The 25,883-nt window shown below is 43.0% G+C and overlaps 1 protein-coding gene across 1 annotated transcript in view; it reads left to right on the forward strand.

The window, feature by feature from the left end:
- SUPT16H (SPT16 homolog, facilitates chromatin remodeling subunit) overlaps nucleotides 1–25,883 on the forward strand; it is a 41,607-nt gene that overhangs the window by 10,526 nt on the left and 5,198 nt on the right. Inside the window, exons 2-22 of the mRNA XM_004698450.2 lie at nucleotides 6,924–7,016; nucleotides 7,959–8,129; nucleotides 9,851–10,003; nucleotides 11,227–11,373; nucleotides 12,420–12,571; nucleotides 13,266–13,438; nucleotides 14,027–14,117; nucleotides 15,385–15,458; nucleotides 15,787–15,899; nucleotides 17,397–17,462; nucleotides 17,577–17,672; nucleotides 17,770–17,885; nucleotides 17,980–18,133; nucleotides 18,511–18,638; nucleotides 21,238–21,373; nucleotides 21,485–21,611; nucleotides 21,848–21,966; nucleotides 22,463–22,588; nucleotides 23,043–23,155; nucleotides 23,424–23,499; nucleotides 24,058–24,227. Of these exons, the coding sequence (XP_004698507.1) occupies nucleotides 6,924–7,016; nucleotides 7,959–8,129; nucleotides 9,851–10,003; nucleotides 11,227–11,373; nucleotides 12,420–12,571; nucleotides 13,266–13,438; nucleotides 14,027–14,117; nucleotides 15,385–15,458; nucleotides 15,787–15,899; nucleotides 17,397–17,462; nucleotides 17,577–17,672; nucleotides 17,770–17,885; nucleotides 17,980–18,133; nucleotides 18,511–18,638; nucleotides 21,238–21,373; nucleotides 21,485–21,611; nucleotides 21,848–21,966; nucleotides 22,463–22,588; nucleotides 23,043–23,155; nucleotides 23,424–23,499; nucleotides 24,058–24,227 (2,594 nt within the window). The remainder of the gene's footprint in view (nucleotides 1–6,923; nucleotides 7,017–7,958; nucleotides 8,130–9,850; nucleotides 10,004–11,226; nucleotides 11,374–12,419; nucleotides 12,572–13,265; nucleotides 13,439–14,026; nucleotides 14,118–15,384; nucleotides 15,459–15,786; nucleotides 15,900–17,396; nucleotides 17,463–17,576; nucleotides 17,673–17,769; nucleotides 17,886–17,979; nucleotides 18,134–18,510; nucleotides 18,639–21,237; nucleotides 21,374–21,484; nucleotides 21,612–21,847; nucleotides 21,967–22,462; nucleotides 22,589–23,042; nucleotides 23,156–23,423; nucleotides 23,500–24,057; nucleotides 24,228–25,883) is intronic.

The raw sequence follows: 25,883 nt of genomic DNA on the forward strand, positions 1-25,883 counted from the left end.
CAAAATAATAATATATAAATTATCAAGGATTCATGAGGGAGCGGAGAGGGAGGGAGAGAAAAATGAGGCGCTTATACCAAGGGCTCAAGCAGAAGGCAAATGTTTTGAGAATGATGATGGCAACATATGTGCTTGACACAATGGATGGATGGATTGTGATAAGAGTTGTGCGAGCCCCAATAAAATGAAATGTACAAACATATATATACATACTCCATTCCCTTTCCCAGTCGGTGGTGTCTCTTGCACTCTAAGCACATCGGGGTTTTACAAAGACGACACAGTTCTCATCAATATCACCGCAGTGAGAGTGCTTAGTACGCATTTCAGATACAGCTCTGCTCACTCCGCTGATATTCGCCATCCTCTTTTAATCTTCTCAGCACTGTGGAGCTCTAAGCTTAAATACTCACATCTTTCTCACAAGTAAGTGTACATGAGCACAACTATGTGTTAAATCGTAGCAGATGTTAAGGACTAGCACCAACACAGGTATATTGTCAATATATCAAAACATTGGAAAGAATAGTGAGAGTCTGACATTCTTGCTTTGTGGTTGAGTACTTAAAGCCACAGCCAACTCAACTCCTACAATCATCTGTGTGGACATTGTGCTGCTGCATCCATTCTGCTCTGACGCTGCAGTCAGCGGCTAGTATTTAACAAGTGACAATCGGGGCATGGTATCAGTATGTTTTTAACACCTTTGCCATTGCAGTCATTAATCATAAAGACACACCTGCCAGCCAAGCAATAGAATGGCCTGTAAACAGCAATGCCCCTGCAGAATGTGTTTCTCAGAACAAGCAAGCTTACAGACCAAAAGGGCCATTTATCCAATAACAGTCAAGAAGGCAGAAAGAGATGCAAAAGACAAGTGAATGGGAATAAGGTAGCCCAAGGAGAAAATGGCAAGAGTTCCATTAGACTGAAGAAACTGCATCTCATGCCACAACACAAAATGTCAGTAAACTGCTGAATAGAAAACTAACTTGCTACATAAACCTGTACCCAACCACACTTAAAAGTAATAATACTAATGTAAACCCTGACTTAATAGGATGCACTGTTCACTTCTTCCACATTAGCTCACCGAAATGTCAGCAGTTCAAAACCACTGGCCACTGTGAGAGAGTAGAGATAAGGTTTTCTACTCCTGTAGAGAGTTAGTCCTGGAAACCCACAAGGGTTTTACCCTCTCCTATGAATTGGAAGCAACTCAATGGCAGTGAATTTGGGGTGTTTCATTTGTATGTGTTTTTTGAATTCTCATGAGCCCTGGAGGCATAGTGGGTTATGCATTGGGCTGCTAATTGCAAGGTCAGCAGTTTGAAATGACCTGTCGCTCCTTGGGAGAAAGATGAGGCTTTTTACTCCCATGAAGATTTACAGTCTGAGAAGCCCACACGGGCAGTTAAACTCTGTTCTGTCCAATGAGGTTGTTGTGGGTTGGAACTGACTTGATGGCAATGAGTTTGGAGTTTTTTGAAATTCTCATATAGCATTTAAGCATGAGGTTGAGCAGAGTACAGAGCCATCGTCAGTGCTGACTGACAGTGGCCCGGGTACCAAGAATGAAGAAGGAAAGACTGTCTGGTCCTGTGAGTTTTTGTGAACTGAAATCCTCCAAATCTGTTGGATTTGTTTCCCATCGCGTCATAGAAAGGTCTACGTGTCTTTTTCTCCTCTCTGTTCCTTTTTAAAATCATTTTACTAGGGGCTTGTACAACTCATCACAATCCATCCATCCATCCATTGTGTCAAGCACATTTGTACATTTGTTGCCATCATCCTGAAAACATTTTCTTTCTACTTGAGCCCTTGGTATGCTTTGTTCCTATTTTAATGGATAATTGTCTCATACCAATGATAGAGTTACATAATTGTGCTCTATACGTGCTACCATATATCCCTCTGAGTCAGAATTCATTCAATGACAGTAGGTTTGGGTTTGTGTCTATTTTGAATTTTATACAAGTTGATCCTTTATACATTGTTATTTTTTTACCTGGACCAAATTTCAAGTACCAAAAAACACTAAATGGGATTTTATTAATTTGGTGGGGTTTTTTTTACAGACACGTGTTTAAGAATAAAATTATAAAAAGGGTTTTAAATTTTTGTGAAAACATGGAATTATGCGATATTGGAGTTTTTCAGGAACTTCTGAAGCCCCTTCCTATATTTGCATCCAGAACACAGAATGGCATTAAATATATAGGGAAGTGCTTGTTGGTAATTTGGGGCGGTTATTGTGGTTGTAGCTGTATAACTGCCACAAAATCCCGTGCTTTCTGAAAAACTGGAATATAATATTTAGCAAAACAATTGGATGGAGGAGAATGATGCTAAAGTTAATATGTTTCTTGGGAATCGCAGCACAGTGGTCCTCGAACTTTGGATCAGGGTTCTTGTACATTCTTCAGTGACTCAGGACATAAAAGCATATTCGTTGATGTGGTTTATATCAGACATACATAGCAATTATGGTCTCTACAGGAGTCCTGATGGTGTAGTGGTTATGCGTTGGGCTGTGATCCAGATGTTGGGCAGATTGAAACCACCAGGATAAAGGCTAGTTTCCACTCCCATAAGCAATTACCATCTCGGAAACTCGCAGGAGGTTGCTATGAATCAGCATTAACTCAATGACTGCGAAAGTTTACGTATATTAAGCTGAGGAAGGTGGGGAATATTTTAATAACTTTTCCAGATAATTGTGGATATTTTTTAACCACACTGAAAAGTAGTGCTTGAGATGTACACTAGGTAACCACAGTAGTGAGCTTTTTACAATTTAGTTATATTGAAGTCTGTTTACTGGTCTCATACACTTGGGGTCTTTTACCACTTTGTAGCTTCATGAATTACATATTTGAAAAATACTGAGTTTCCCCAGTCTTCCCCGAGTGTTTCATATCTTCTATATAGTCTCACAGTTCATTCTAGTTATACATTTTCCACCATCAAAGAACCATAGACATTAATGTCACCACTGTGTCAGATTCACAATGACCTCACTGCTGTCGAGGTATTACTGACCGACTCAGAGAGACCTGCAGGACAAGGTAGAAGCGCCCTTCCCAGTTACCAAGACTGCCTACAGGAGTAAAAGGCCCTGTCTTTATCCTGTGGAGTTGCTTGTGATTTTGAACTGTCGACACTCTGAACCACAAAATTTTTTTTTTTTTTTCCACAAAATTTTATCATTGACAACAAACATGAGTTTTCCTCAGCGTGAGAGGCAGGCTCACTCCATTTTCAGGAAATTCTTCCAGATACCAAAGTCTTAGTGTGCTTAGTTCAGCTTCTACTCAGTGAGACTAGTGTTTCTCATTGATGATCATCACACTTCTGGATGTAACGGAAGTGCTTTGTGGACATCCCATTGCTTTCCCCACAGTATTTTAAAATTCTGTATTAGGGAGCTAAGATTTCACAATATTAAATCATTTTAGCAGTGTTGACAATATTCTTAAGTGAAGCTTGTTTTCTTTATGTCAGTATGTGATCGTGAAGTACACTGGGTATCCCAGCCTTGATCTGTGCTAAGGCAGGCCCTAGCATTTTTAACTATTACTGCCTTTGCGTCAACACCGAGGACTGACACTATGTATTTTTACCAACCTAAAGGAATTCATTTTTCTCCCTGCAGATTGATGGGTAATACATACAATTTCTGCATACAACCCTTCCTGTGGTACAGACTTGGTTGTAGTAAAGAAATGGAGCCTTCGGTAGCCACGCTCACCGCAGCGTAACAGTAGTTATATTCTTATTACCAACCAGAATTTTTAATGTGGGAGAATATTTTGTGTGTTTCTTGACTAAATAGAAGAAGCCAGAAATTTGACTTTATATGTAGAATTACCAGTGTTTGGGTCTTAATGAGTAGCTGATGGGACTCCTTTGCCAGGAGACCAGAACTGGTTGGTGCCAGGCTACCATGACTGAAAATTTTGGTCAAAGAATTTTTAAAAGGTTCTGGATCAAAGTGGATGGGATCGAGAATAAAGTTTCAAATCCTCATGGGATTCAGAATTTCTGGCCCCGTGGGAGCTAGATGGACCCCTGAAATTATTGCTCTGAGATCATCTTTAAACCTTAAACCAAAAATACCCCCTGAAGTGTTCTTGAAAACCAACAGTGGGTTCGCTTAACTGGTTAGGGGTGTCTGCTCTGACCATTGTGCTCTTGTAGAAAGAGCTGCACAGGGACTAACTGCAACTGGAAGATTAGAAAGGAAGGGGATAGTGCTTTCCTGTTAATCAGGAAAGGACAATGGGGGGAGGAGGGAGGGTGTTTGCATAGCCTAGAAAATGCAATTAATGTCACTGAATTTGCATGTAGAAATTGTTGGATTGGTGTGTGTTCTCTATTTTCAACATTTTTTTAAGCAGAGTAACCAAAACTGTAGCATAAGGATAGGCTTGTAGATCCGTGCAATTGGAGTCCAATAGTCAACCCTCAAGTTTATGAGCACTTATATTCAACAAGGATGCAAAGGCATTTCAGTGAGGGGAGGGGGGAGTCCTTTCCACAAATAGTGCTGGAACAGCTGTATATTCACATGCAAAAGAATGAAGTTGAATCCCTCCCTGGCACCATACAAAAAATATACTCATGATGAATTATAGGTCTAAATGTAATAGCTAAAAGCATAAAACTTGTAAATCTTTGTGACCTTGGGTTGGGAAAGCCTCCTCAGACATGCCCCTAAAGGCGCAACATAATAGGTCATTTGGGCATGGTCAGGATTGAAAACACTTGGTTCACAGGACACCAACCATCAAGACAGTGAAAAGACGGCTTCACTAAATGGGAGAAATTATTTGCAAATTGTATCTGATAAGGGACTTATATCTGAAGTATATCTAGGAGATAAAAGGTTATTTTACAACTTAGTAAGACAGTTGCTCATTAAAAGTGGGGCAATGGATATGAATATACAGTCCTTCCAAAAAAAAGGTATGAAGATGTTCAGCAAGCATTTTAAAAGATGCTCTACATTGTTAATGATCAAAAAATTACAAATGAAGACTACACTGAGACAGCCAAGATACCCAACATTGTTGTTAGCTGCCATCGCACAGTGACCCATGCACACTGTAATGAAATCATGCAGGCGCTGCCTGGTGCTGTCCTACCTACGTTTGGTTAGAGATCAGACAGCTGTAATTGTGGCCTTCAGCATCATAGCGCATAAACTTCCCCTGAAGGTGGTCGCAACTCATGACTGGTAGTGGTGGAATTAAACTTGTGTTCCCCACGTGATAACCATGAGAATTCTACCACTGCACCAGAATGTCCATAGTCAAATAGATAGATCATGACAAAGGGATGGAAAGATGTGCTCCTCGTTCACTGCTGTTGGGAATGTAGCATAGTAGACTCTGGAAAACCGTCGGACAGGTCCTCAAGGTGAAGCATGGGTACACTCTGACCTCGCAATCTACAGACACCCCACTGTCAGCCGCTTGCTGAGTAGATAAATATAATGATAGCTATGCAATGAAATATTATTCAACAGTAAACAGCAATGAAGTACTTGTGCATACTATAGTAGCAGTCTACCAAAATATAAAAGAGACACCCCACTGTCAGCTGATTGCTGAGTAGATAAATATAGTGATAGTTATACAATGAAATATTATTCAACAGTAAACAGCAATGAAGTACTAGTGTATACTATACTGTGGATTAACCCTGAAAACTTATTGAAAAGCCAAACACAGCAGGCCACATGTTATGTGACTGCATTTATATAAAATGTCAAGGATTATCAAATTCTTAGGAATCTGGTTTCTAGGGCCTCGAGCAAGTAAAGTAAAGAAAGATGAGAAATGATAGCAATGGCCACAGGGTTTCTCTTTGGGGTGATGGAAATGTTATGAAACTTGATGGAGTGATAATGAACAATTCTGAATATGCTAAGAACTATTGGATTATACACTTTGTGTAATTTGTGAGCTAAGTCTCAAAGCTGTTTTTTAAAGTAGCTATGGAGAGCGAGAGCAAAGAGGTAAGGCCCGGAAATACGCTTTGTAAATGTAAAAGTGCTACGTTTATGTGAAAAACCACAGGGATGTGGCATTGAAGATGGTGAATGTGTGGAACCTTGCAGTTCATCAGAACAAACTCTGCAAGTTCAAAAAGAATCCAAGTGAAAAATAACTGAAAACACGTATGCTGATGGATAGCTGACATTCCAAGCCACCAATTTTGGACCTGTAGTCATTCAGGCATTCTAGAATCTAGAGTTCCCTTATGTGGAACATTCATTGTGCTTCCGTCCCCCAGGCATTTCCTTACAGTGCACCCTTTATGTCTGTCAAGTTGGCTTTACAAGGCTGGTTATTGATTTCGACGGAAGACTGTAGAAGTAATGATGCTGTTTCTCAGGAAGCAAAAAGTACATTCAAATTAATGTATCCAAATGAATAACATTTTGCTGTTTGCAAAACACAGAGCTCAGACTTCTTAACTGGTGTAGTTATTTAAGAATAATTGTAATCATCGTGGTCGGCATCAAGACATAAATCTGTCTTGGAAGATGGACAGCCAGACTTTGTCACAAGAACTGTGGACATGTTATCAGAAGAGACTAGTCCCTGGAAAAGGACATGAGGCTTGGTGAAGCCATCAAAAGAGATGTAACTGGTGGTTTTGAACTTCTGAGTTTGCAGTTAACATCCTAATACACAACCATTATGCCACCCGAGAGACCCCTGAAATCTATGAATATTATGAGTGATCACTCCACTGACTATGCTAAATAAAGTGATATGCTGCCTGGAAAAAAAAAAGTAGCTACGAGGTTGCCAAGCTATCTTAGCTTCAAATTTAGCACTTTTATTAGTATATAGTGTTTCTATTTTGCTAGCGGAAAAGGGAAGTGACCAAATTTACTTTTTATTTTTCAGAAAGGAGAAGATGAGTATGCCAATGTTGATGCCATTGTTGTGTCAGTGGGTGTTGATGAAGAAATTGTTTATGCCAAATCAACGGCCTTACAGGTAAGATTTCAGCAGTTTTTAACTCTAGGAGTCATTGAAGCACCTTTTGTACTGGCTGGTAGAGTAGCCTCTAGTCACACTAAAAGATTCAATGTAGCCATCCCAATACCATATCGGCTCAAGAGTATTAATGGGAGATTACCGTCATCATATAAATTTCATATGGACAGGCTGATTTGAAACTAAGGAAACAAGAAGTAAAGCATATTGATGAAAATATTTAACAGCATATGCCTGAAAGCCCTACATAACAGTTGCTTAAACAGAATTATTTCTTTTTCTTTCATGCATTCAGGGATCCAGGCCCTGTTCAAGTCTGCTCTGCCCTGACAGAGTAGACATTTGCTAGAGTTCTAGCTTTCCTGTCTGCATTTCAAGGACAAAGATAGAGAAGGGATGAAAACGGAAGACCTCCTTTTAAGGGGACTGAGGTTCCACATAAATTTCCCACTTGGATCTTATTGTGAAAATTTAGTTTAGAAATAACTGCTTCAGGAAAAGATAGGAAATGGTCTTTTTGCTCTCTAATATGCCAGCTAAAAATCGCAAGTCTCTTAGAGAATAATTGGTAGGCAACGAGTAATCTCTTGTGAAGTGGAATGTACAGTTCTCTTAGAATGTTACTCTAGCCTTTCTTTTATGTATTTCTACTCTGTTAATCTTTGACATGATTCAGATCGATAGAAACCATGCAAATGATGTGTTATTTTTTATTATAGAATATCTCATACCTATAAAATTAGATCAAGTAGCATATTCTACCCTATGTGCCAACATTGAGTTCTGATAAGAAACCAACTCCTGGTCGATCTCATTTTAATAAGTAGGCATCCAGATATTGGAAGCCAGCACCGGATACCATAATTTATCTACAAATTTCAGAGTGAGTCCGTAATTTTCTTTACCTATAAATACTGTAGTTCTTGTTGTCTTTTCCCACAGACCTGGCTCTTTGGTTATGAACTGACTGATACAATCATGGTCTTCTGTGATGAGAAAATCATCTTTATGGCTAGCAAGAAGAAGGTGGAGTTCCTGAAACAGATTGCCAACACTAAGGGCAATGAGAATGCTAACGGGGCGCCTGCCATCACACTGCTAGTACGAGAAAAGGTCAGGACTAAGGGAAGACTACATCTAAAGTGGGAGAGAATGTTTAAATGTGATCAACATCTGACTTCTTGAAATTTCAGCGAGTGCGAGGGAAAGCGTTTAGCAAGTTATGGTGGTTGTGATCACAAGGTGCCCTATATCATCACTGTGAGAAACGAGTTCATTACCTGCACCCCTCGTTATATTGAGTTTTGCTTTGTAGATACTGTTTTTAACAGCTTGAAGGATTGTGGCAGCCCTGCATTGAACAAATCTGTAGGCATACTTTTTCCAACAGAACGTGCTCGTTTTGTGTGTCTCGTCACCGTGGGAGACTCGTGACATTTCAGACATTTTCATAGTGCTATTGCACGCTTACTAAGTAAGCTATGGTCTAGTGTAAACATGATTTTATGTGTTCTGAGGAGGGAACCAAAAAATTTGTATGACTTGCTTCATTGTCATCATTGCTTTATCGTGGTGGTCTGGAGCTGAACCCCCAGTATCTGAGGTATGCTGTAGCAATTTCAGTCCACTCACAGAAACGTTGGCAATTTGTTTCTTTTTCATCAGAGTGCCTTAATTAGAGCATATAAACTTAGGTATTCTTAAAAATAACTTGGCCATATCTCATTTCTGATGTTGTTGTTCTGACTCACAGAACCGTCTGTGAAATAGAGTGAGACACTGCCTAGTGCTGGGACCTCCCCGCAATTGTCGCTCTGTGAGCCCTGTATTGCAGCCACGGTGTCAGTCTGTCTCATTGAGGGGCTCCCTTTGTTTCTCTGGCCCTTTACTCCCAGGACTAGCCCTTGCCAATAGCATGTCTAAAATTCGTGACACACGTCCCACCTGCCTCTCTTCTCAGGAGCGTTCTTGCTGTACTGTCTCCAAGACAGATTTGTGTGTGTGTTGTATATGGTCCTTTTTTAGTGTCGTTGGTTAGCACCATTATTCACATCATTATTCGAGTCAGTTCTGCTCCAGTCGGCCTCGTTTATGATCCACCTTTCACCTTCATGCCTGTGAGGTGATTGAAAAGAACATGGCTTGGGTTAAGCGCACAGTAGTCCTCAAAGTGACATCTTTACTCTTTAGTGCTTAAAAGAAATCTTTGTGGCAAATTTGCCCAATGCAATGTCATTTGATCTCCTAACGGCTGCATCCATTGGTGTTGAGTATGGATTGAAGTCAATTCAAAACTTCATTTTTCCGTCATCAATCGTGATGTTGTCTATTGTTCAGTTGTGAGAGTTTTTGTTTTCTAAGCATCCGTACTGAAAGCGGTAGACTTTAAGCTTCATCAGTAAGTGCTTCAAGCTCTCTTCTTTTAGCAAGCACAATTGTTCTGTCCCCGTATTACAGGCGGTTAATACGTCTTCATTCACTCCTGATTCCAGTTTTTATTAACTACGCCCTTTTTTTGGTCATATTGCCTACTTGAAAATTTTCTCAGAATATTTTTCAAGGACTTGAATTTCTTAGCTGTACCTGGTGAGGGTTGGAGGTGGGGGAGAAAGATGAATAGTTTTGTTACCTTTTATGACATTTTCACTGAAGTAGATGAAACTATCCAAATAAATGTTCATACCTTTTGGTGTTCTGCAGTCAGCCCTAGAGAACTAGGTGGGTGATGTATTATTTTTACAGTTTAGAATGTGCCCTTCTCTGTTAGCAGTTGATCTTGATGTCTCGTGTAAAACTAATTCACAAACCCCTTTTCTTTCTCTCGGCACTGATAGAATGAGAGCAATAAGAGCAGCTTTGACAAAATGGTGGACGCCATTAAAGAAAGCAAGAACGGCAAGAAGATTGGGGTGTTCAGCAAAGACAAATTCCCTGGAGAGTTCATGAAGAGCTGGAACGACTGCCTCCACAAGGAGGGCTTCGAGAAAGTAAGAGCTGGCGCACATCGGGAGTTCAGCACACACACACACACACACACACACACACACACACACACGGGCGGCGCGGTTCCAGAGCAGGAAGCCAAGGGAGTTTGTCTTGAGAGAACCATGTTTTTTGCTTTTCCATTTTTTAACCCCCCTTGGCTGGACAGTTAGCTACTGATCCTCGTCAGTCAGGAATAGACCAGTCAGGGATTCGGTCAGGGACACTGGGGGAAACCCAGCCATTCACACACACACCACCACCCTGCCTGTCTGCCTGTCTACGTCCTTCAGCCTTTAGAAAACCTCTAAGAAGGGACTTTACCTAACTTACTCCACAGAACTAGGAAGACTAGTTTCATGCTTCCTGAATCCAAGAAAAAATGTGAGGGTAAGTCAGAAAGTGCTGCTGCAAAACCACGGGCACTTACATTAATCAAAAATCTCAAAGTGCAGAGCCCGTGCTCCTTGGAGTGCTTTCCCTGTGTGGCCGCTTCGGAGGCTGATGGTTTCATCGCTTGCCCTTCTGTGGAGAATCTGCCCTCCTGGTGTACACCACATCAAAAGACCCATTTGGGCATACTCGAGCATCCACCATGTTCCTTTGACATGTTCTTTGAACTTCGGGGACAGAAAGAGGTCTGATGGGGCAGATTAGGGTTGTGCGGTGGGTGGTAAGCCCTGAGGGCAGCCCTTGAAGAAATGAGCAGGTGCACTGTTGCGATGGGAAAATTACTCCGCTTTCCCAGCCTTTCACTTCCCAGTGCAGTTTTCCCATTTTCTTGAAACTACTTCTCAGTACGTCTCCGTGATCAGCCTTTGTCTTTCAAGAAAGTGGTTCCAGATTACTCCCTTTCAGAACCTAAAAGAAACCTGAATGACCTCTTTCTGCCTTGAATTTAACTGACCCAGTGGACCCCTCAGGAGCCACTGATGGAAGACCCCGAATTAAGTGCAGTAAGACACGCGTATTACTGAGAGAGCTTGTCTGCAGCCATCGCCTGGTTGTGGAAACATCTGGTTTAGAGTAAACAAGCGTGTGTATGGACTGTGTGACCCCTAGGAGCAATGCTTTCTGCTTCCACTCTTTTCAAAATACTCCACTAACTAGTGATGACTCGTTCCACAACAACCGAAAAATGTTGCCATGTTCAAAGGGGAAGAGCTAGGTTTCTTTAGTAATTCCGTGGAGGTGTGTCTGTTGGAAACTCGTCCTGCTCTGGTTGCAGATAGACATCAGTGCAGTGGTAGCGTACACGATCGCGGTGAAGGAGGACGGGGAGCTCCTGCTCATGAAGAAGGCAGCCAGCATCACCTCCGAGGTGTTCAGCAAGTTCTTCAAGGAGCGAGTCATGGAGATCGTTGATGCAGACGAGGTAAATGGGGAGGGAGAAGTCCCTTCCCGCAAACTTTCGGGGGTGCTTTTTTCATTTGTTTGCTGTTTTGAAATTAAGTCGATAACCTAAGTTGGTGGTGTGTTACTATTGTATCTCTTTCAAAATGACTAAAGCTCTAGTGTGATTTCTGGAGGTTGCCCAGTATTTGAATCGTTTTATTGGGAAATCACAGATAGAACATTCCGTAGTTCAGTCACGTCAAGCAGTACTGTACAATCGCTACCACAGTCAGTTTTGAAACATTTTCTTTCTGGAACTCCTTGATATCAGCTCCCCTTTGTCCCCTCCCTGCCCCGCCCTGCCCCCGAGGAACCCTTTTTTTTCTCCCTATAATAGTTCTTGGGAACCCTGATCAATCCCACTGTTGCTGTGGGTGCCATCCAGGCGGTCACCCACCTCTGCACAGCAGGTCCAAACACCACCTGGCCCTGCCCCCTCCCCGCAAGGGTTGCGGTGCTGAGCGCAGCGTGGCAGCCCCTGCGTCCGTCCGTCCGTCTGTCTCATTGAAGACCTACTTTACCGAGCACGACGTCCTTCTCCAGGGACTGATCCCTTCTGACAACAGTGCAGTGTATAGGCGACAAAGTCTCGCCATCCTCCCCTCTTACCAGCATTCTGGCTGTGTTTCTTCCAAGACAGATGTGTTTATTCAGCTGGCCGTCGTTGGTATATTTAATATATTTAATATTCTTCGCCAACACTATAATTCGGAGACATCAATTCTACTCTGATTTTCCGTGTTCATTGTCCAGCTTTCACATGCATAGTAGGCGATTATGAATACATGACTTGGTTCAGGCACACTTAGTCTTCAAAGAGATACCCACGATGAGTATTAAGTTACACTACTATCCTCTGACTTGCTTTGCATGTGTGCCAAAATGTCATCTGGCCCATGAGCCATGCTGTGAGACTCTAATGTAGAATGAGGTCAGAAAGGGTGTTACCATAGAGAAGGATGTCCCAAAGCTGACACCTCTCTTAGCCACCCTCCCCTAAGTGATACTTTGTTTCTGGTCTTTCAGAAAGTTAGGCACAGCAAACTGGCCGAGTCTGTGGAAAAGGCCATTGAGGAGAAGAAATACTTAGCCGGGGCAGACCCTTCTACTGTGGAAATGTGTTATCCTCCGATCATCCAGAGCGGGGGCAACTATAACCTCAAGTTCAGTGTGGTGAGGTAAATATGAGCATTTCTAAACTGCAACTAGAGTTCTGCCTTTCGAGTGTATCTTTCTTTGAGTCTCCTCTTAGAGTACAAATGGTAAGACATGCTCCTTGTAGAAAACTGAGAGAATAGTGAGTTTGGCATTTTTATTTTTCCCACACATCACTTTTTCACATATTTCTTAGTTTTGTTAGCATTTGAGTGTATTTTTCCAAGTTATTGTGAATGCTAGTAAAAAGCAAACTACTATTCTGGGGGAAAATCCCAAACCCGTTCAGAAATTAGATTTCTCATAATACCTACTTCAAATTTTTAAAGACTCTCTAAAGCATGCTGTTTCTCCTTATCATTTTGATGGAATCAATTTTAATTTTAAATTTAATTTTGCAGTTCATAGTGTAGTGGTGGGTACATGACTTCTCAAGGCATACTGTTAAGCTACAATGAGTATAACTCGTTATATTCTTTGCCTCTTCATTCTATAGTAATTCAAACTTTTCACTGGATTTCTACCCCGAAGTTTGGGGTAGAAATTCAATTTTTACTCCAGAACCTAAATAAGTCATCATTTATTTATTTTCCAAAAGTTTCAGGTCATTATTCCACTGCAGCTCTGATGTATTGCAGGGGGAGTAGCAATTACAGCTTTCATGTGCCAGTGATAGTAAGGACTCCACTGTGTGGTAACGCTGTGTTTTCGTCCCAGTGACAAGAATCACATGCATTTTGGGGCCATCACTTGTGCCATGGGTATTCGCTTTAAATCTTACTGCTCCAACCTCGTTCGTACCTTGATGGTTGATCCTTCTCCGGAAGTTCAAGAGAATTACAACTTTTTGCTACAGCTTCAAGAGGAGCTGTTAAAGGAATTACGACATGGTGAGTTTGCCATCTTTAAACCATTGTTCAGGCCTTGATGCCCAGATCTCCCAGGTACCAGTCCTGCAGAATACTGCCAAGTCAGCCTCGAGAAGTTAGAAGTCATATCGTAGATCATTTAGGGCCTCCTCTGAGGTCACCATATCTAAATATGGCTTGTAATATCCATTCATTTTCTAGATCTTGAAAAACTAAAGCCAGACAGAGTCTCAGCATCTGACAATTAACATTCAGTGGCCCTAATAGAAGTTTAATTGATGCCATCTAGCCCAATTCTTAAAAAAATTATTTCATTGAGACCAGGTAATTCACCATTCCCTTGGCTCGGTGAGTCTCAAGTAGTATAATTAGGAATAAGTAGAGGGGTTTATATATATGTATACACACACACACTGAGAGACACACATATTCTGCGCCCTACCACTCGTAAGACTCTACGTCCTATAATTCACAGACTACTGAGAAACTGCTTTAGTGGTGGGGGAAACATTTATTTCAAAACTATTTCTGCCGCTCCCCTGTGCCCCTTCACTACCACCACCTCCACCCCACCCCCCAAAAACAAAAACCTTTGTGTCTTGTTTTTAGGTGTGAAGCTATGTGATGTGTACAGTGCTGTCATGGATGTGGTTAAGAAACAAAAGCCAGAACTGCTGAACAAAATTACCAAAAACCTGGGGTAAGATACGGTGACGTACGTTGGCCCTTGGAGTGTGTTTCCAGGCCTGGCAGTGCTCAGGAGACACAGTCTTACATCAGTTGATTAATTCAACCAACAGTTGATGCACTGTATCAAGCTTCCTGTGTGCCAAACGGTGTTTTCAGAAAATGCGCTAAGAGCTGGGGTGGGGAGTCCTGAAGTGACCTGGCATCACTTTTTAAATATTAGGAAAACTCTTGAAGTATTTTCCCCCTTAGGACATATCTGCTGAAAACAAACAAAACATTTCAGCCGAAAACATAAACTTTTTGTTTAACCCAGGACTTCTCAAACCTATTTGACTAAGAAATACCTAATGTGACAGCTTACAGAACAAAGGACATTTTGGGAAATAGAGACTAGATGAGAGTGGGGGAAATGAGCTGACACCAAGGGCTTAAGTAGAGAGCAAATATTTTTAGAATGATGGCAACGAATGTGCAAATGTGCTTGACACAATGTATGTATGTATGGATTGTGATAAGAGTTGTATGAGCCACCAATAAAATGATTTAAAAACAAAACAAAATAAAGCCATTTTAAAGAGAGAAAACTCGGACAGTCTCCTTGGATGAGTCCATGGTTTCCGGGCTTTTCTGATTAATAAGAGAAAGTGATGTTGACCTAGTTTCTGGTGGTACAATGATTAAATGGTAAAATGTGCTACTCTGAACCCAAAAGGTAGGTGGCGGAAAGCCTTCAGAGGGTCTGGCAGAGGGCACAGCCTGGACACCATGGGGCAGTTCTTCTCTGCACACTGGGTCACCCCAAGGTAGAGTGGCTTCACCGCAACAAGCTTGGTGCTTTGCTTTTCCAGTATCAAGTCCTAGACCAGTTGACATGCATCTAGTTAGCCATCCGGCACTGAAGACTGCCTCTCTGTAGCCATTAGGACTACCTTGTGTGTCCTTTAACAACGCCTGCTAGCTCTTCCTAGGAGCACTCCTCATTTGATTTCATGGGAGAAGATGAAGATGTAAATATTTTAAGTGAGTTGAAATAAAGAGGGCCTAATACGATATATAACAATAATACTTTGGAAGTTGTTTTTCAAAATAGGATTATACAACACATTAGAGCCCAAAGGTTGCCCTTGAGCCTAGTTCTTAACTGACTAATTAGTCAGATAGATCACAACAATGTATTTTGCCTGTCTCATCTGGAAAATTTTATAGAATACATTATGCTTTACCCATCTACAAGACCTTATAGCCTACTGCTGAAGTGATTCTTTATTCCTTTTCAGATTTGGAATGGGAATTGAATTCCGTGAAGGCTCTCTAGTAATCAACAGTAAAAATCAGTATAAATTAAAAAAAGGTGAGTGCAGGCATATTATAGGATTTTTTTTTTCTTTCTAATCATCTCTTTTTTGGTTAAAATCTTATATTTTACCCATCCTTTGAGGAGCCCTGATGGGCTGTGATCTGCAACGTTGGCAGTTTGAAACTACTAGCCGCTCTGTGGGTGAAAGACTAGGCTTTCTGTTTCCGTCGAGAGTGATGGTCTCAGACACGCACAGGGGTGGTTCTGCCCCGTCCTGTAGAGTTACTATGAGTCAGCAGAGACTCAGTGGCAGTGAGTTGGGAGTTTTTGTGTGTTTATTTGTTTACACAGCCACAAGCTGATCCCTGTGTTACTGTTTTAGGAATGGTTTTCAGCATTAATTTGGGATTCTCAGACTTGACCAATAAGGAAGGGAAGAAACCAGAAGAGAAAACCTATGCCCTATTCATCGGTGACACAGTGCTTGTGGATGAGGTGTGTATTATTACCTTTTAATCATTTGCGTGCTCATAACTAACGTTTGAGCCACATTTCAGACTCTGTTTTCTTGCCATCAGTACATGCCAGCTAAGGTTGTGGAGATCCGTGTAACAGATGGACCTCCTGCAGCCACAAGTAGAGCTTGTTACTGTTCGTCCATGTGCAGGGAGGACTTGAACCTTGATCCCGAGATTAGTAGTGGAATTATGTCCTTTGTGGAACAGCTTTACTGAAATACAGTTCTCATATACAGTTCATCCACTCACACACTAGTTCAGGGGTTTTAATAGTTTCCTAGTTTTACAGCATCACTTCTGCCTTAATTTAAGAACATTTTCTTCTGTCCAGAAAACATCTCATACTCATTAGCAGTCACACCCCATTTTCTCCGCAAATCTTCCATTCTAGCCCCTAGACTACTTTCTGCCGTTGAATTTGCCTACTCCACATTTTGTCATGAATGGCTTGGTGCTTTTATTATTTTTTTAGGTGCTTTTATTATAAGCTAATAAGGACTTTTATGCAATACTTCATTGAATCCTTATTATAAGCATATGAAGTATATATTCTCTTTATTTTTTATCTTTTTCATTGTGAATTGAGTAGGCGTTTACAGATGAGAACATTTTTGCCTTTAGAAACTTACCGAACGTCTCAGTGGTTTGCTGTTTCTTTTTTTAACAGTTTCATTGCCACGTCATACAACTAACTCAATAACTCAGTCCTATCAAGAAGAGTGGCACAATCATCACCAGCATCAACTCTAGAACATTTTCTTCTTCCTTGTACTCATTGTTATTCATGTGAACTTTTGAGTGTGTGGCAAAAATATCCACAACATTCTCCAATTCACTAACGTCTACATGTATAATTCAGTGCCATTGACTGTCCTCTTCATGTTGTACAACCGTTATTGATACCTTTTTCCAATTGTTCCACCACCATCACCATGAACTCAGTGCCCCAGAGCAGCAGCGCGCCTCCTCTCACCGTGGTAACTCTTGGTCAAGTTGGTCTCTCTCTCTTCGTCATTTTCTTGATAGAGTGTTCACATATCATACCCTTCCACAGTTGAGCTGCTTTTAGAAAGAGTTGTACATACGTCATCACAAAATTCCCTAATGCTCCTTCCCCTCTGGTTTGTCCTGTTTCCTTGTTTTTTACTCGTGTCCATCTGAAGTGTGTTTTCTTAGTATCCCTGTTCTACAGATAAAAACACTAAGGAACAGAGAGGTTGAAAGTAACTTGCCAAATGTAACTTGGACAGAAAATGAGCTGGGATTCAAATCCAGCATGCAGTTTGAGCATTACTCAAGGTTGCTGCCGCCTTTTCCAAGTGAGAGATGAGGAGGGTAAAACTCCGTGTGTCTGTGGTCCCGGGGGTCCGCGTCCGGGAAGCGCACAGGCTTGCCCAGCTAACTTCTAAGTTAGACAGGCTAATGCACTTCCTTTCAGCTTCTAACCGTTGAGTGACTCCTCCCTTTCTTCCAGGATGGCCCGGCCACTGTTCTCACGTCTATGAAGAAGAAAGTGAAGAATGTGGGGATTTTTCTAAAGGTGAGAGGGTCCCTGAAGAATGAGTGATGAAGGAAGATTGGCACAGTGGAGGGATTGAATCATGTTGGCTAAAAAATTAAAACTAGACTTTTTGAATATAACTTTTTGCCATAGAATGAAGACGAGGAGGAGGAGGAGGAGGAGAAAGACGAGGCTGAAGATCTTCTGGGAAGAGGTTCTCGGGCAGCATTACTTACAGAAAGAACGCGAGTAAGTTCGCTTTTTGTGTAAGTTCGCTTTTAAGTGACGTCGATCTCAGGGCCATCAGATGCTTCACGTGTTCTGGTAACGGTCTTGCCTTCGCTAGAACGAGATGACCGCCGAGGAGAAGCGGAGAGCGCATCAGAAAGAGCTGGCAGCTCAGCTCAATGAGGAAGCCAAGAGGCGGCTGACGGAGCAGAAAGGCGAGCAGCAGATCCAGAAGTGAGTCAGACTGCTCGCAGTGAGACCACTGGGGCGACGGGGACTCCAGGTGCTGCTTAGTCCGCTGTTGACCCTCCTCTCTGTCCCACTCCAGAGCTCGCAAATCGAATGTGTCCTATAAAAACCCATCTCTGATGCCTAAGGAGCCACATATTCGAGAAATGAAGATCTATATTGACAAGAAATATGAAACTGTAATAATGCCTGTGTTTGGCATTGCGACACCTTTCCACATTGCTACAATCAAGGTACTCAGACCTCATTGCATTAAGCCTTATCCAAGCGATCTCATAGACTAGTCACTGTGCTTCACTGTATCGCCTTCCTCTCTTCAACTTCACCGCCTGCCCTTCTCCCCCTTCTTCTCCCTTTCTAGCAAGCTGAGTATTCCACCTAGAGACACAGCTTGCTTGTCTTCCTTAGCGTCATTTAACCTATAGCTGTAGACATAGCACAACAATATTTGGGAATTAAATGATTTGGGGCAGACTGAGCTAGACAGTTTGTTAGGTGTGCATTCAGTTTCACATGAAGAGCGATGCACTCCTAGCTTCCTTCAGTATCACGAAGCCTGCTTTGACTGCGGAAGCATTGTTTTATTCTCTTGCTTCCTTCCTCTGAACAGAACATAAGCATGTCCGTGGAAGGAGACTACACCTACCTGCGAATCAACTTCTATTGTCCGGGCAGTGCTCTTGGCAGGAATGAAGGCAACATTTTTCCTAACCCAGAAGCCACTTTTGTGAAGGAAATGTGAGTCCCCAGGAAACCCACTATTCCTAAATCCTTCCCAGCTGGGGCGGCACCCTCAGAAGCACTTTGTGCTGTGTGCTGTTCCCTCCTAGCGATTGAGGAGACACAGTTTCCCTACTGGCACTTCTTGTAGTTCTGGCTTTCTGCTATCTTGAAGGGTGTAACCTAATGTAGAGCCTCGTGAAAACACTGTGCTGACTGTACACATTTTGTCACAGAGCGCTCACATTTTGTAAATGTTTGCTCTGTTGGATTCTATTGCCTTCATGATGTCAAACGTGTTTCTTGGGAACATTCAGCCAGGTTTCAGCGGTTTAGCCAGTTGAAGCAGTTTCCATTTAAGAGAAAAGTGGGAGTTTTATTATTATTTTAAAGCTTTCTAGGCTTTTCTCACTGCTGCCTTTTTCTCTGGGAAAATATTAAGTTAGCTCTACAGAACAGCAAAACAAGGAGCTAACAACCAACAGTGGGCAGTTCAGACTCACTGACGGCTCGCAGGAAGAAGGACGAGGCTCTCTGTTTCTGTAGAAATCTGCAGCCTCAGAAAGCCAAGGTGGCATGGGTCAGAACCAACTCAATAGCCGTGGAGTTTTGGAGTGAGGTTTGCGCACGCCCCTGAGACAGGTCACCCATTTGAGATCCAAACGGCCACATTCACTGAAGGACCAAGTGCAGAAGGATTAGGAGAACGTGGAGTAAGTGATATCATATTTTGAGGATTGCAACCAGTGGCAAGGAACAAAATAGATTGAATTATTGAATAGAAACTTGATCTACTAAAAAAACCTGGCCCTCCAAGCCCCGAGGACAACATTCTGGCTCAGAGCAGCCAGTGCATAGAGAGGACCATAGGGCCGCCCCAATCACGAGACATGATGTCCCTCATTGACCCATAGTGCTACAGGGGACAGCACAGTATGGGAGTTGTGCACGATCTGACCCCACCATACCGGGGCGAAACACTAAGGGTGTGTAGTGTAGCAGCAGGGGGAGCAAAGCAACAAGTCCCTGAGGAATATGAAAAATAGACTTTGGGGCCAGGGTGTGGTACACCATCAGCCTCGACTGGAAAACATTCAGTAAAGGTCAACAGACAGACCTGGAACTATTTATTGGCTTTTTTTTTTTCTGTTGGTTTTGTTGTTTTGTTAATGTTTCTCTTGTTTTGTTTTGCTTCCTTTTGCTATGTTCCTCTTGTTTTTGTGCTTATTAATGTCTCTGCATGTCTATCTAGGTAAGGTAGGCGGGATAAACAGTCCAGAGGATAAAACAACGGGACCAACGGTTTCAGGGGGACACAGGAGAGGGGGAGTAGAGGAAAGGAAGGGGGGTGCCAAGAAACCCAAGAACAAGGGAACAACAAGTGATCTAAAATCGATGGTGAGGAGGGCATAGGATTGGGGGGGAGCCGGTGGCACTTGATCAAGGGCAGTGTAGCTGAGCGGAATTACTAAAACCTGAATGAAGGCTGAGTATAATAGTGGGACAAGAGGAAAGTAAAAGGAAATAAAGGAAAGAACTAGGAGGCAAAGGACATTTATAGAGGTCTAAATACAGGCATATATATTTCCATATGTGACGATACATATCTGTATAACAATAGGGGAATAGATCTACGTACATATATTTGTTTTTTTAGTATTAAAGCAGCAGAAGGACATTGGGCTTCCACTTAAGTACTACTCCAACGCAGAACACTTTGCTCTACTAACCTGACACTCTGATGCTCACTGTCACGCGGAAGCCAAAATGGGTACATAAGCAAATGTGGTGAAGAAAGCTGATGGTTTCCGGCTATCAAAAAATAAAGTGTCTGGGGTCTTTGGCCATCTAGCTGAGAAGCAACAAAGCCCACATGGAAGTAGCACACCAGCCTGTGTGATCATGAGATATCAGTGAGATCAGGTATCAGCATCAAAGACACAAAACAAAATTTTAAAAATCATGGATATGAATGAAGGAGGGCAGAGTGGAGACCTTCTGTAGACAATTGGACATCCCCTTCCAGAGGGGTCACAAGGAAGAGACGAACCAGTCAGGGTACAGTATAGCACCATTGAAACACAATTTTCCTCTAATTCTTTAGTGCTCCTTCCCTTCCCCTTCCCCTCCCCGCCATCATGACCACAATTATACCTTACAAATCCAGGTAGACCAGAACATTTACACTGGTACAGATAAGAGCTCGCAGCACAGGGAATCCAGGATATATAAACTTCTCAGGACCAATAATGAAAGTAGCGATACTAGGAGGGTAAAGAGAGGTGGGGCCAGTAAGGGGAACGGATCACAATGATCTACATTTAGAGCCCCCTCCCAGGGAGACAGACAACAGAAAAGTGGGTGAAGGGAGACATCGGTCAGTGTAAGACATGAAAAAATAAGTTTATAGATTGTTAAGTGTTTGTGGGGAAGGGAGGGAAAAAGACCTGATACCAAGGACTCAAGTAGAAGAAAATGATGATGGCAACAAATGTACAAATGTGCTTGACACGATGGATGGATTGTGAAAAGCTGTAAGAGCCCCCGATAAAATGATTTTTTAAAAGAATCCAGGACTAGGGACCTGGCCTGGTAAAGAAACTTGTCTTCTCTATAGCACATACCGAGCTTCGAACATGAAGGCACCCGGAGAGCAGACGGTGCCCGCCCTGAACCTGCAGAATGCGTTTCGAATCATCAAGGAAGTCCAGAAACGGTATAAGACTCGGGAAGCAGAGGAGAAAGAAAAAGAGGTGAGCCTGAACACCAACAAAGAGTACCTGTGTGCACAAGGACACCGTGGGGTGGGCTTTGGGGACCGGTTGGGTTATATGAGGGGTCACATTAATGGTCTTTCTTCTCAGGGCATTGTGAAACAAGACTCACTGGTGATCAATCTCAACCGGAGTAATCCCAAGCTGAAAGATCTCTACATTCGCCCAAATATTGCCCAGAAGAGGATGCAGGGTTCCCTGGAGGCGCATGTCAATGGTATGCGCTCTCGTGTGCCCACCATTCTCCTCTAGAGCCACAGCTGCACACATAAGAAGCCAGATCGTGTCGCAGAGCAGGAACATGTTGCCAGGCGTCTGCTCACAGATACGGGTTCTCTGCACAGGGGTTGCCTGTTCCTCCGGCCCTGGTGGAGTGCCCCAGAGAAGATGCCGCGTCTCTGCCGGACCCAGCGATGCTGCCGAGCAGTCCTGACGCCCTTTCTCTTCTCCCAGGCTTTCGCTTCACCTCGGTTCGAGGAGACAAGGTGGACATCCTATACAATAACATCAAGCACGCTCTGTTCCAGCCCTGTGATGGGGAAATGATCATTGTCTTGCACTTCCACCTCAAGGTATCTCTTTCTGCCAGCTGGTCTTGTGACAGGGCCACAAACTGTTTCTGGTGGTGTTTTCCTGGCGTTACCTATCACATAAGACTATGAGGGTTGAATAGAAGTCTATCAGGTCCACACTGTCGAGCACGTCAGGGGTGCTGTTCAGTATGAGTGTTCTTTTGCTGTTGCCTCTACTGACTACCGAACATACAAGCTCTTCTCCAGACTCTGATTTCTGAAATAGAAACTGTTTCCTCTAGGTACAGTTAGCAGCATAGTACCCCAAGTCCGTTAGAAGAAATCAAAGTACTTTACAAAACCTAGCATTCTCGCTCAATCCCAAAGGTCATTGTAATGACATGGTGGATAATGTTAGTGTTTACGTATATGCCATGAGACCCCAATCTGAATCCCCGCCATTTCCAACATAGGTATTGGCGTACTTTGGTGTTTGGTTGCTGTGCAGCCCGCGTCCTCTGACATCGTCCTTATTCTTTCTGCGTCCTGTCCCCAGAATGCCATCATGTTTGGGAAGAAGCGGCACACGGATGTGCAGTTCTACACGGAAGTGGGAGAGATCACCACAGACCTGGGGAAGCACCAACACATGCATGACCGAGACGACCTCTACGCTGAGCAGGCCAGTGAAGTCCAGTCGCGTCGCTTGCAGAATAAGGGGTCGCGTGAGCACTAAATTTGAGCTCGGGAACTGTGACATTCTAGAAGCGAGTCCTGAACAGAGCGTGCAGAACAACAGTTTATGGACTAGACACCGGCTGCAGGCTCCGCTCTCCAGTTAATGCTCCGGGGCCCCGGACACATTAGATATTGTGTGCGGTGCCATCGTGTCGGTTGCAACTCACAGCGAGCTGCACAGCCGCGTGAAGCACAGCCCTCCATCCCTTGTTACATCCGAGCCCATTGTTGCAGCCTCTGTGCTGCAGTGCATTTGGATGTATTCTATCCAAATTATTGTTGGCTAGATTAGTGGCACGTCGGTAAGAATTAAAGGTTACATAGGCACTTCGGACCTTTTTAGAGGGGTGTGTTAACAAATGAAGGGATGGCTATCTGTGTACTTATTATTTTAACAGATGGAACGAGAAATGAGGCACAAACTGAAAACCGCCTTTAAAAATTTCATTGAGAAAGTAGAAGCTCTGACGAAGGAGGAACTGGAATTTGAAGTGCCTTTTAGGGACTTGGGGTAACCGCTCTTCTTTGTGCCTTTTGGGTTCTTCTTTGAATATTCCATTAGTAAGAATGATGTCCTTTTTCCTCCGAGATGTTCGCTCCCTCTTGAAAATTGCTGCGGGTTAGCTGGGTGACTAAACTGAGGGTCCTTCTCAAGCTCCAGCGCATGTGCTGCGGCTGTCTTGGCCTGGGGAAGGGAGAGGATTCTGTCTGCGGTGGTGGCAGCAGTTTGTCTTGTCATGAGCCCTGCCTGATGGGACTTTCTGGCCTTACTCTTGCAGGTTTAATGGTGCTCCCTACAGGAGTACCTGCCTCCTTCAGCCTACTAGTAGTGCACTGGTCAATGCTACAGAATGGGTGAGTGTTTCTTTTCTCCTTTTAATAAGAAAATTGTTAAGAGAAAAGAAAGCAAGAGGGCAGGTGTTGGGAAAATAAAGAACTTAACTATATTTTCTGATGTTCATTTTTGATCATTATTTTTCTTAGAATTACAACTCACTGAAAAATTATTCGTGAAAATGTTAAGTTTTTCTTGTAATCGTTTCTTCACATTAGATGCCTTGAATTTATGTTCCTTGAGGGAAGAATTACGGGGGGTCTTATCTATATGCTGTATCCCTTTTTCTGGAAAAAAAAAAAGAGAGAACAGGTTTGTTATCTGGTGTAGTAATTTGTTTCCTGAGAAACAAACTCATCGCCATGGGGTCACTTCTGACTCATGGCAAGCCTAGGAGCAGACCAGGTTGCCCCGTGCGTTTCTGAGGCTGTGAATATGGGGACAGAAAGCCTCGTCGCTCTCCCGTGGCTGCCAACTGCTGGCCTTGTAGCTAGCGAGCCACCACATAACCCAGAGCCCCTTTGTTTCCTCCGCGTACATGAACGTGCTGCGACAATGCTTCCCTTCTTCCCTGACAGCCCCCGTTTGTGGTGACCTTGGATGAGGTCGAGCTGATCCACTTTGAGAGGGTGCAGTTTCACCTGAAGAACTTTGATATGGTGATAGTCTACAAGGACTACAGCAAGAAAGTTACCATGATCAATGCCATTCCCGTGGCCTCTCTCGACCCCATCAAGGAATGGTTGAAGTAAGTAAACCTGCCTGCCTGCAGTCTCCCATTCTTTTGGAGCCTTCGATCGCAGAATTTGTCTCTGTTGCCATCTTCCAAGTGTGGTGTAGTGTACATAAGCTCTACTGGTGTCCCCTAGGTGAGACTGTCTGTAGATTGAGTTATAGACCAGGACAGACATTTGAGGACCCGTTAATGGTTGACCTTTTTTTTGTATTTCCCAAGACCATTTTACTGGGAGTTAGTTCAAATATTATATTATTCCATAGCTGTATCACGTCAAGCAGTGTTGTACAGTTGCTGCCGCAATCAGTTTCAAAACATCCTTTTCTTTCTTGAACTCCTAGACGTTGTTGACATCAGCTCCGTTTTACCAGCACTACTGGATGCCCAGACCCCGTATGCTCCTTGCTGTCCCTTTAGGGTCATCGATCCTAGGTTCCATGCAGTGAAAATGTATAAACAGAAACTCAGGAGGCAGGGGCTTAAGTGGAGAGCAAGTGTTTTGAGAATGATGAGGGCAGTGAATTGTGCTTTACACAATTGATGTATGTATGGATTGTGGTAAGAGTTGTACGAGCCCGTAATTTAAAAAAAACAACTCAGGAGGATGACTCCCAATGGCGTAACACATCTGAGATAAACCCAAATATGAACAAATAAAAATACAGAAAATGTTGAAGACCAGATCAAGCCTAAATGTGCTTCCGGAAGGGGATCAACTGACAAGGTTCTACCCCCTTTGATCTTACATGATCATCTCTCCAGCGCACTCGATTTGGTGGCCACTCTCCCGTCCGTCCCTCTATGATGGATAGAGGGAAGTCACCAGAGGCTTGTGTCGTGCATAGATCCCACAGATGTATCTTGGGCCCCCACTGTCACCTTGAGTACCCAGCAGTACTTCGTAATGAAACTTAAACAGCTGACCTTCTGATGTGACTTGATACACGTATGAAAAGATTTGGAAATGTTTAGAATGAATATGTTAACATTTCCGAGGCTTTGCTTTGACATCTGTAGGTTTGAGATGAATTTTTCCTCGGTGTCCCAGAACCCCAATAAGCAGGGACATTTCACCCAGTGGAGAAAAGGTGAGGCTTGGGTAGCCATGAGTGTGGTTCCCTTTTACCCCGCCCATCATTGGGAGCTGGGAGGTACTATAACTCTCATCTTCAGAAATTGATGAGAGCTGAGAAATAAACGGAGAATCTATAGTTTCTATAAGACTTTTTGTCTGAAGTGCACCTAAGTTAGTGAGGTAGGGTCAAAAATCGTCAGGTGGTAATCCAGATATCGAATGTTCTCATGCTTTCAGACCGCTCCTGTTTGTCCTTTCAAGTTACCAGTGCCGTTCCTGGTCTCTCTCCAGACCCTCTTCCCTCCTGGCGGATGTGACTGTCCACATCATATTCAGGGGGTTTAAAAAGTCCATGGGGAAATTCCATTTCATTTTTCCATGAACTTTTTAAAGCTCCCTCCTATGTAACCTTTTCCCTTAGCTGAGTGTAATGCTTGTGAAAGTTACTCAAATTATGTGCTTCAGTTACCATATCCTGTGTTAATACGAATTAGTATTCCCCTAAGGAGCCTTGGTGAACAACAGTTGAATATTGGTTGCTTAGCACAAGGTAGGCAGTTCTCACCCACCCATCACCCATCAGGAGGGAGGAA

The sequence above is a fragment of the Echinops telfairi genome, unplaced genomic scaffold, assembly GCF_000313985.2.
Source record: "Echinops telfairi isolate 266 unplaced genomic scaffold, ASM31398v2 ScPeMD7_18;HRSCAF=68, whole genome shotgun sequence".
NCBI classification, from domain to species: Eukaryota; Metazoa; Chordata; class Mammalia; order Afrosoricida; family Tenrecidae; genus Echinops; species Echinops telfairi.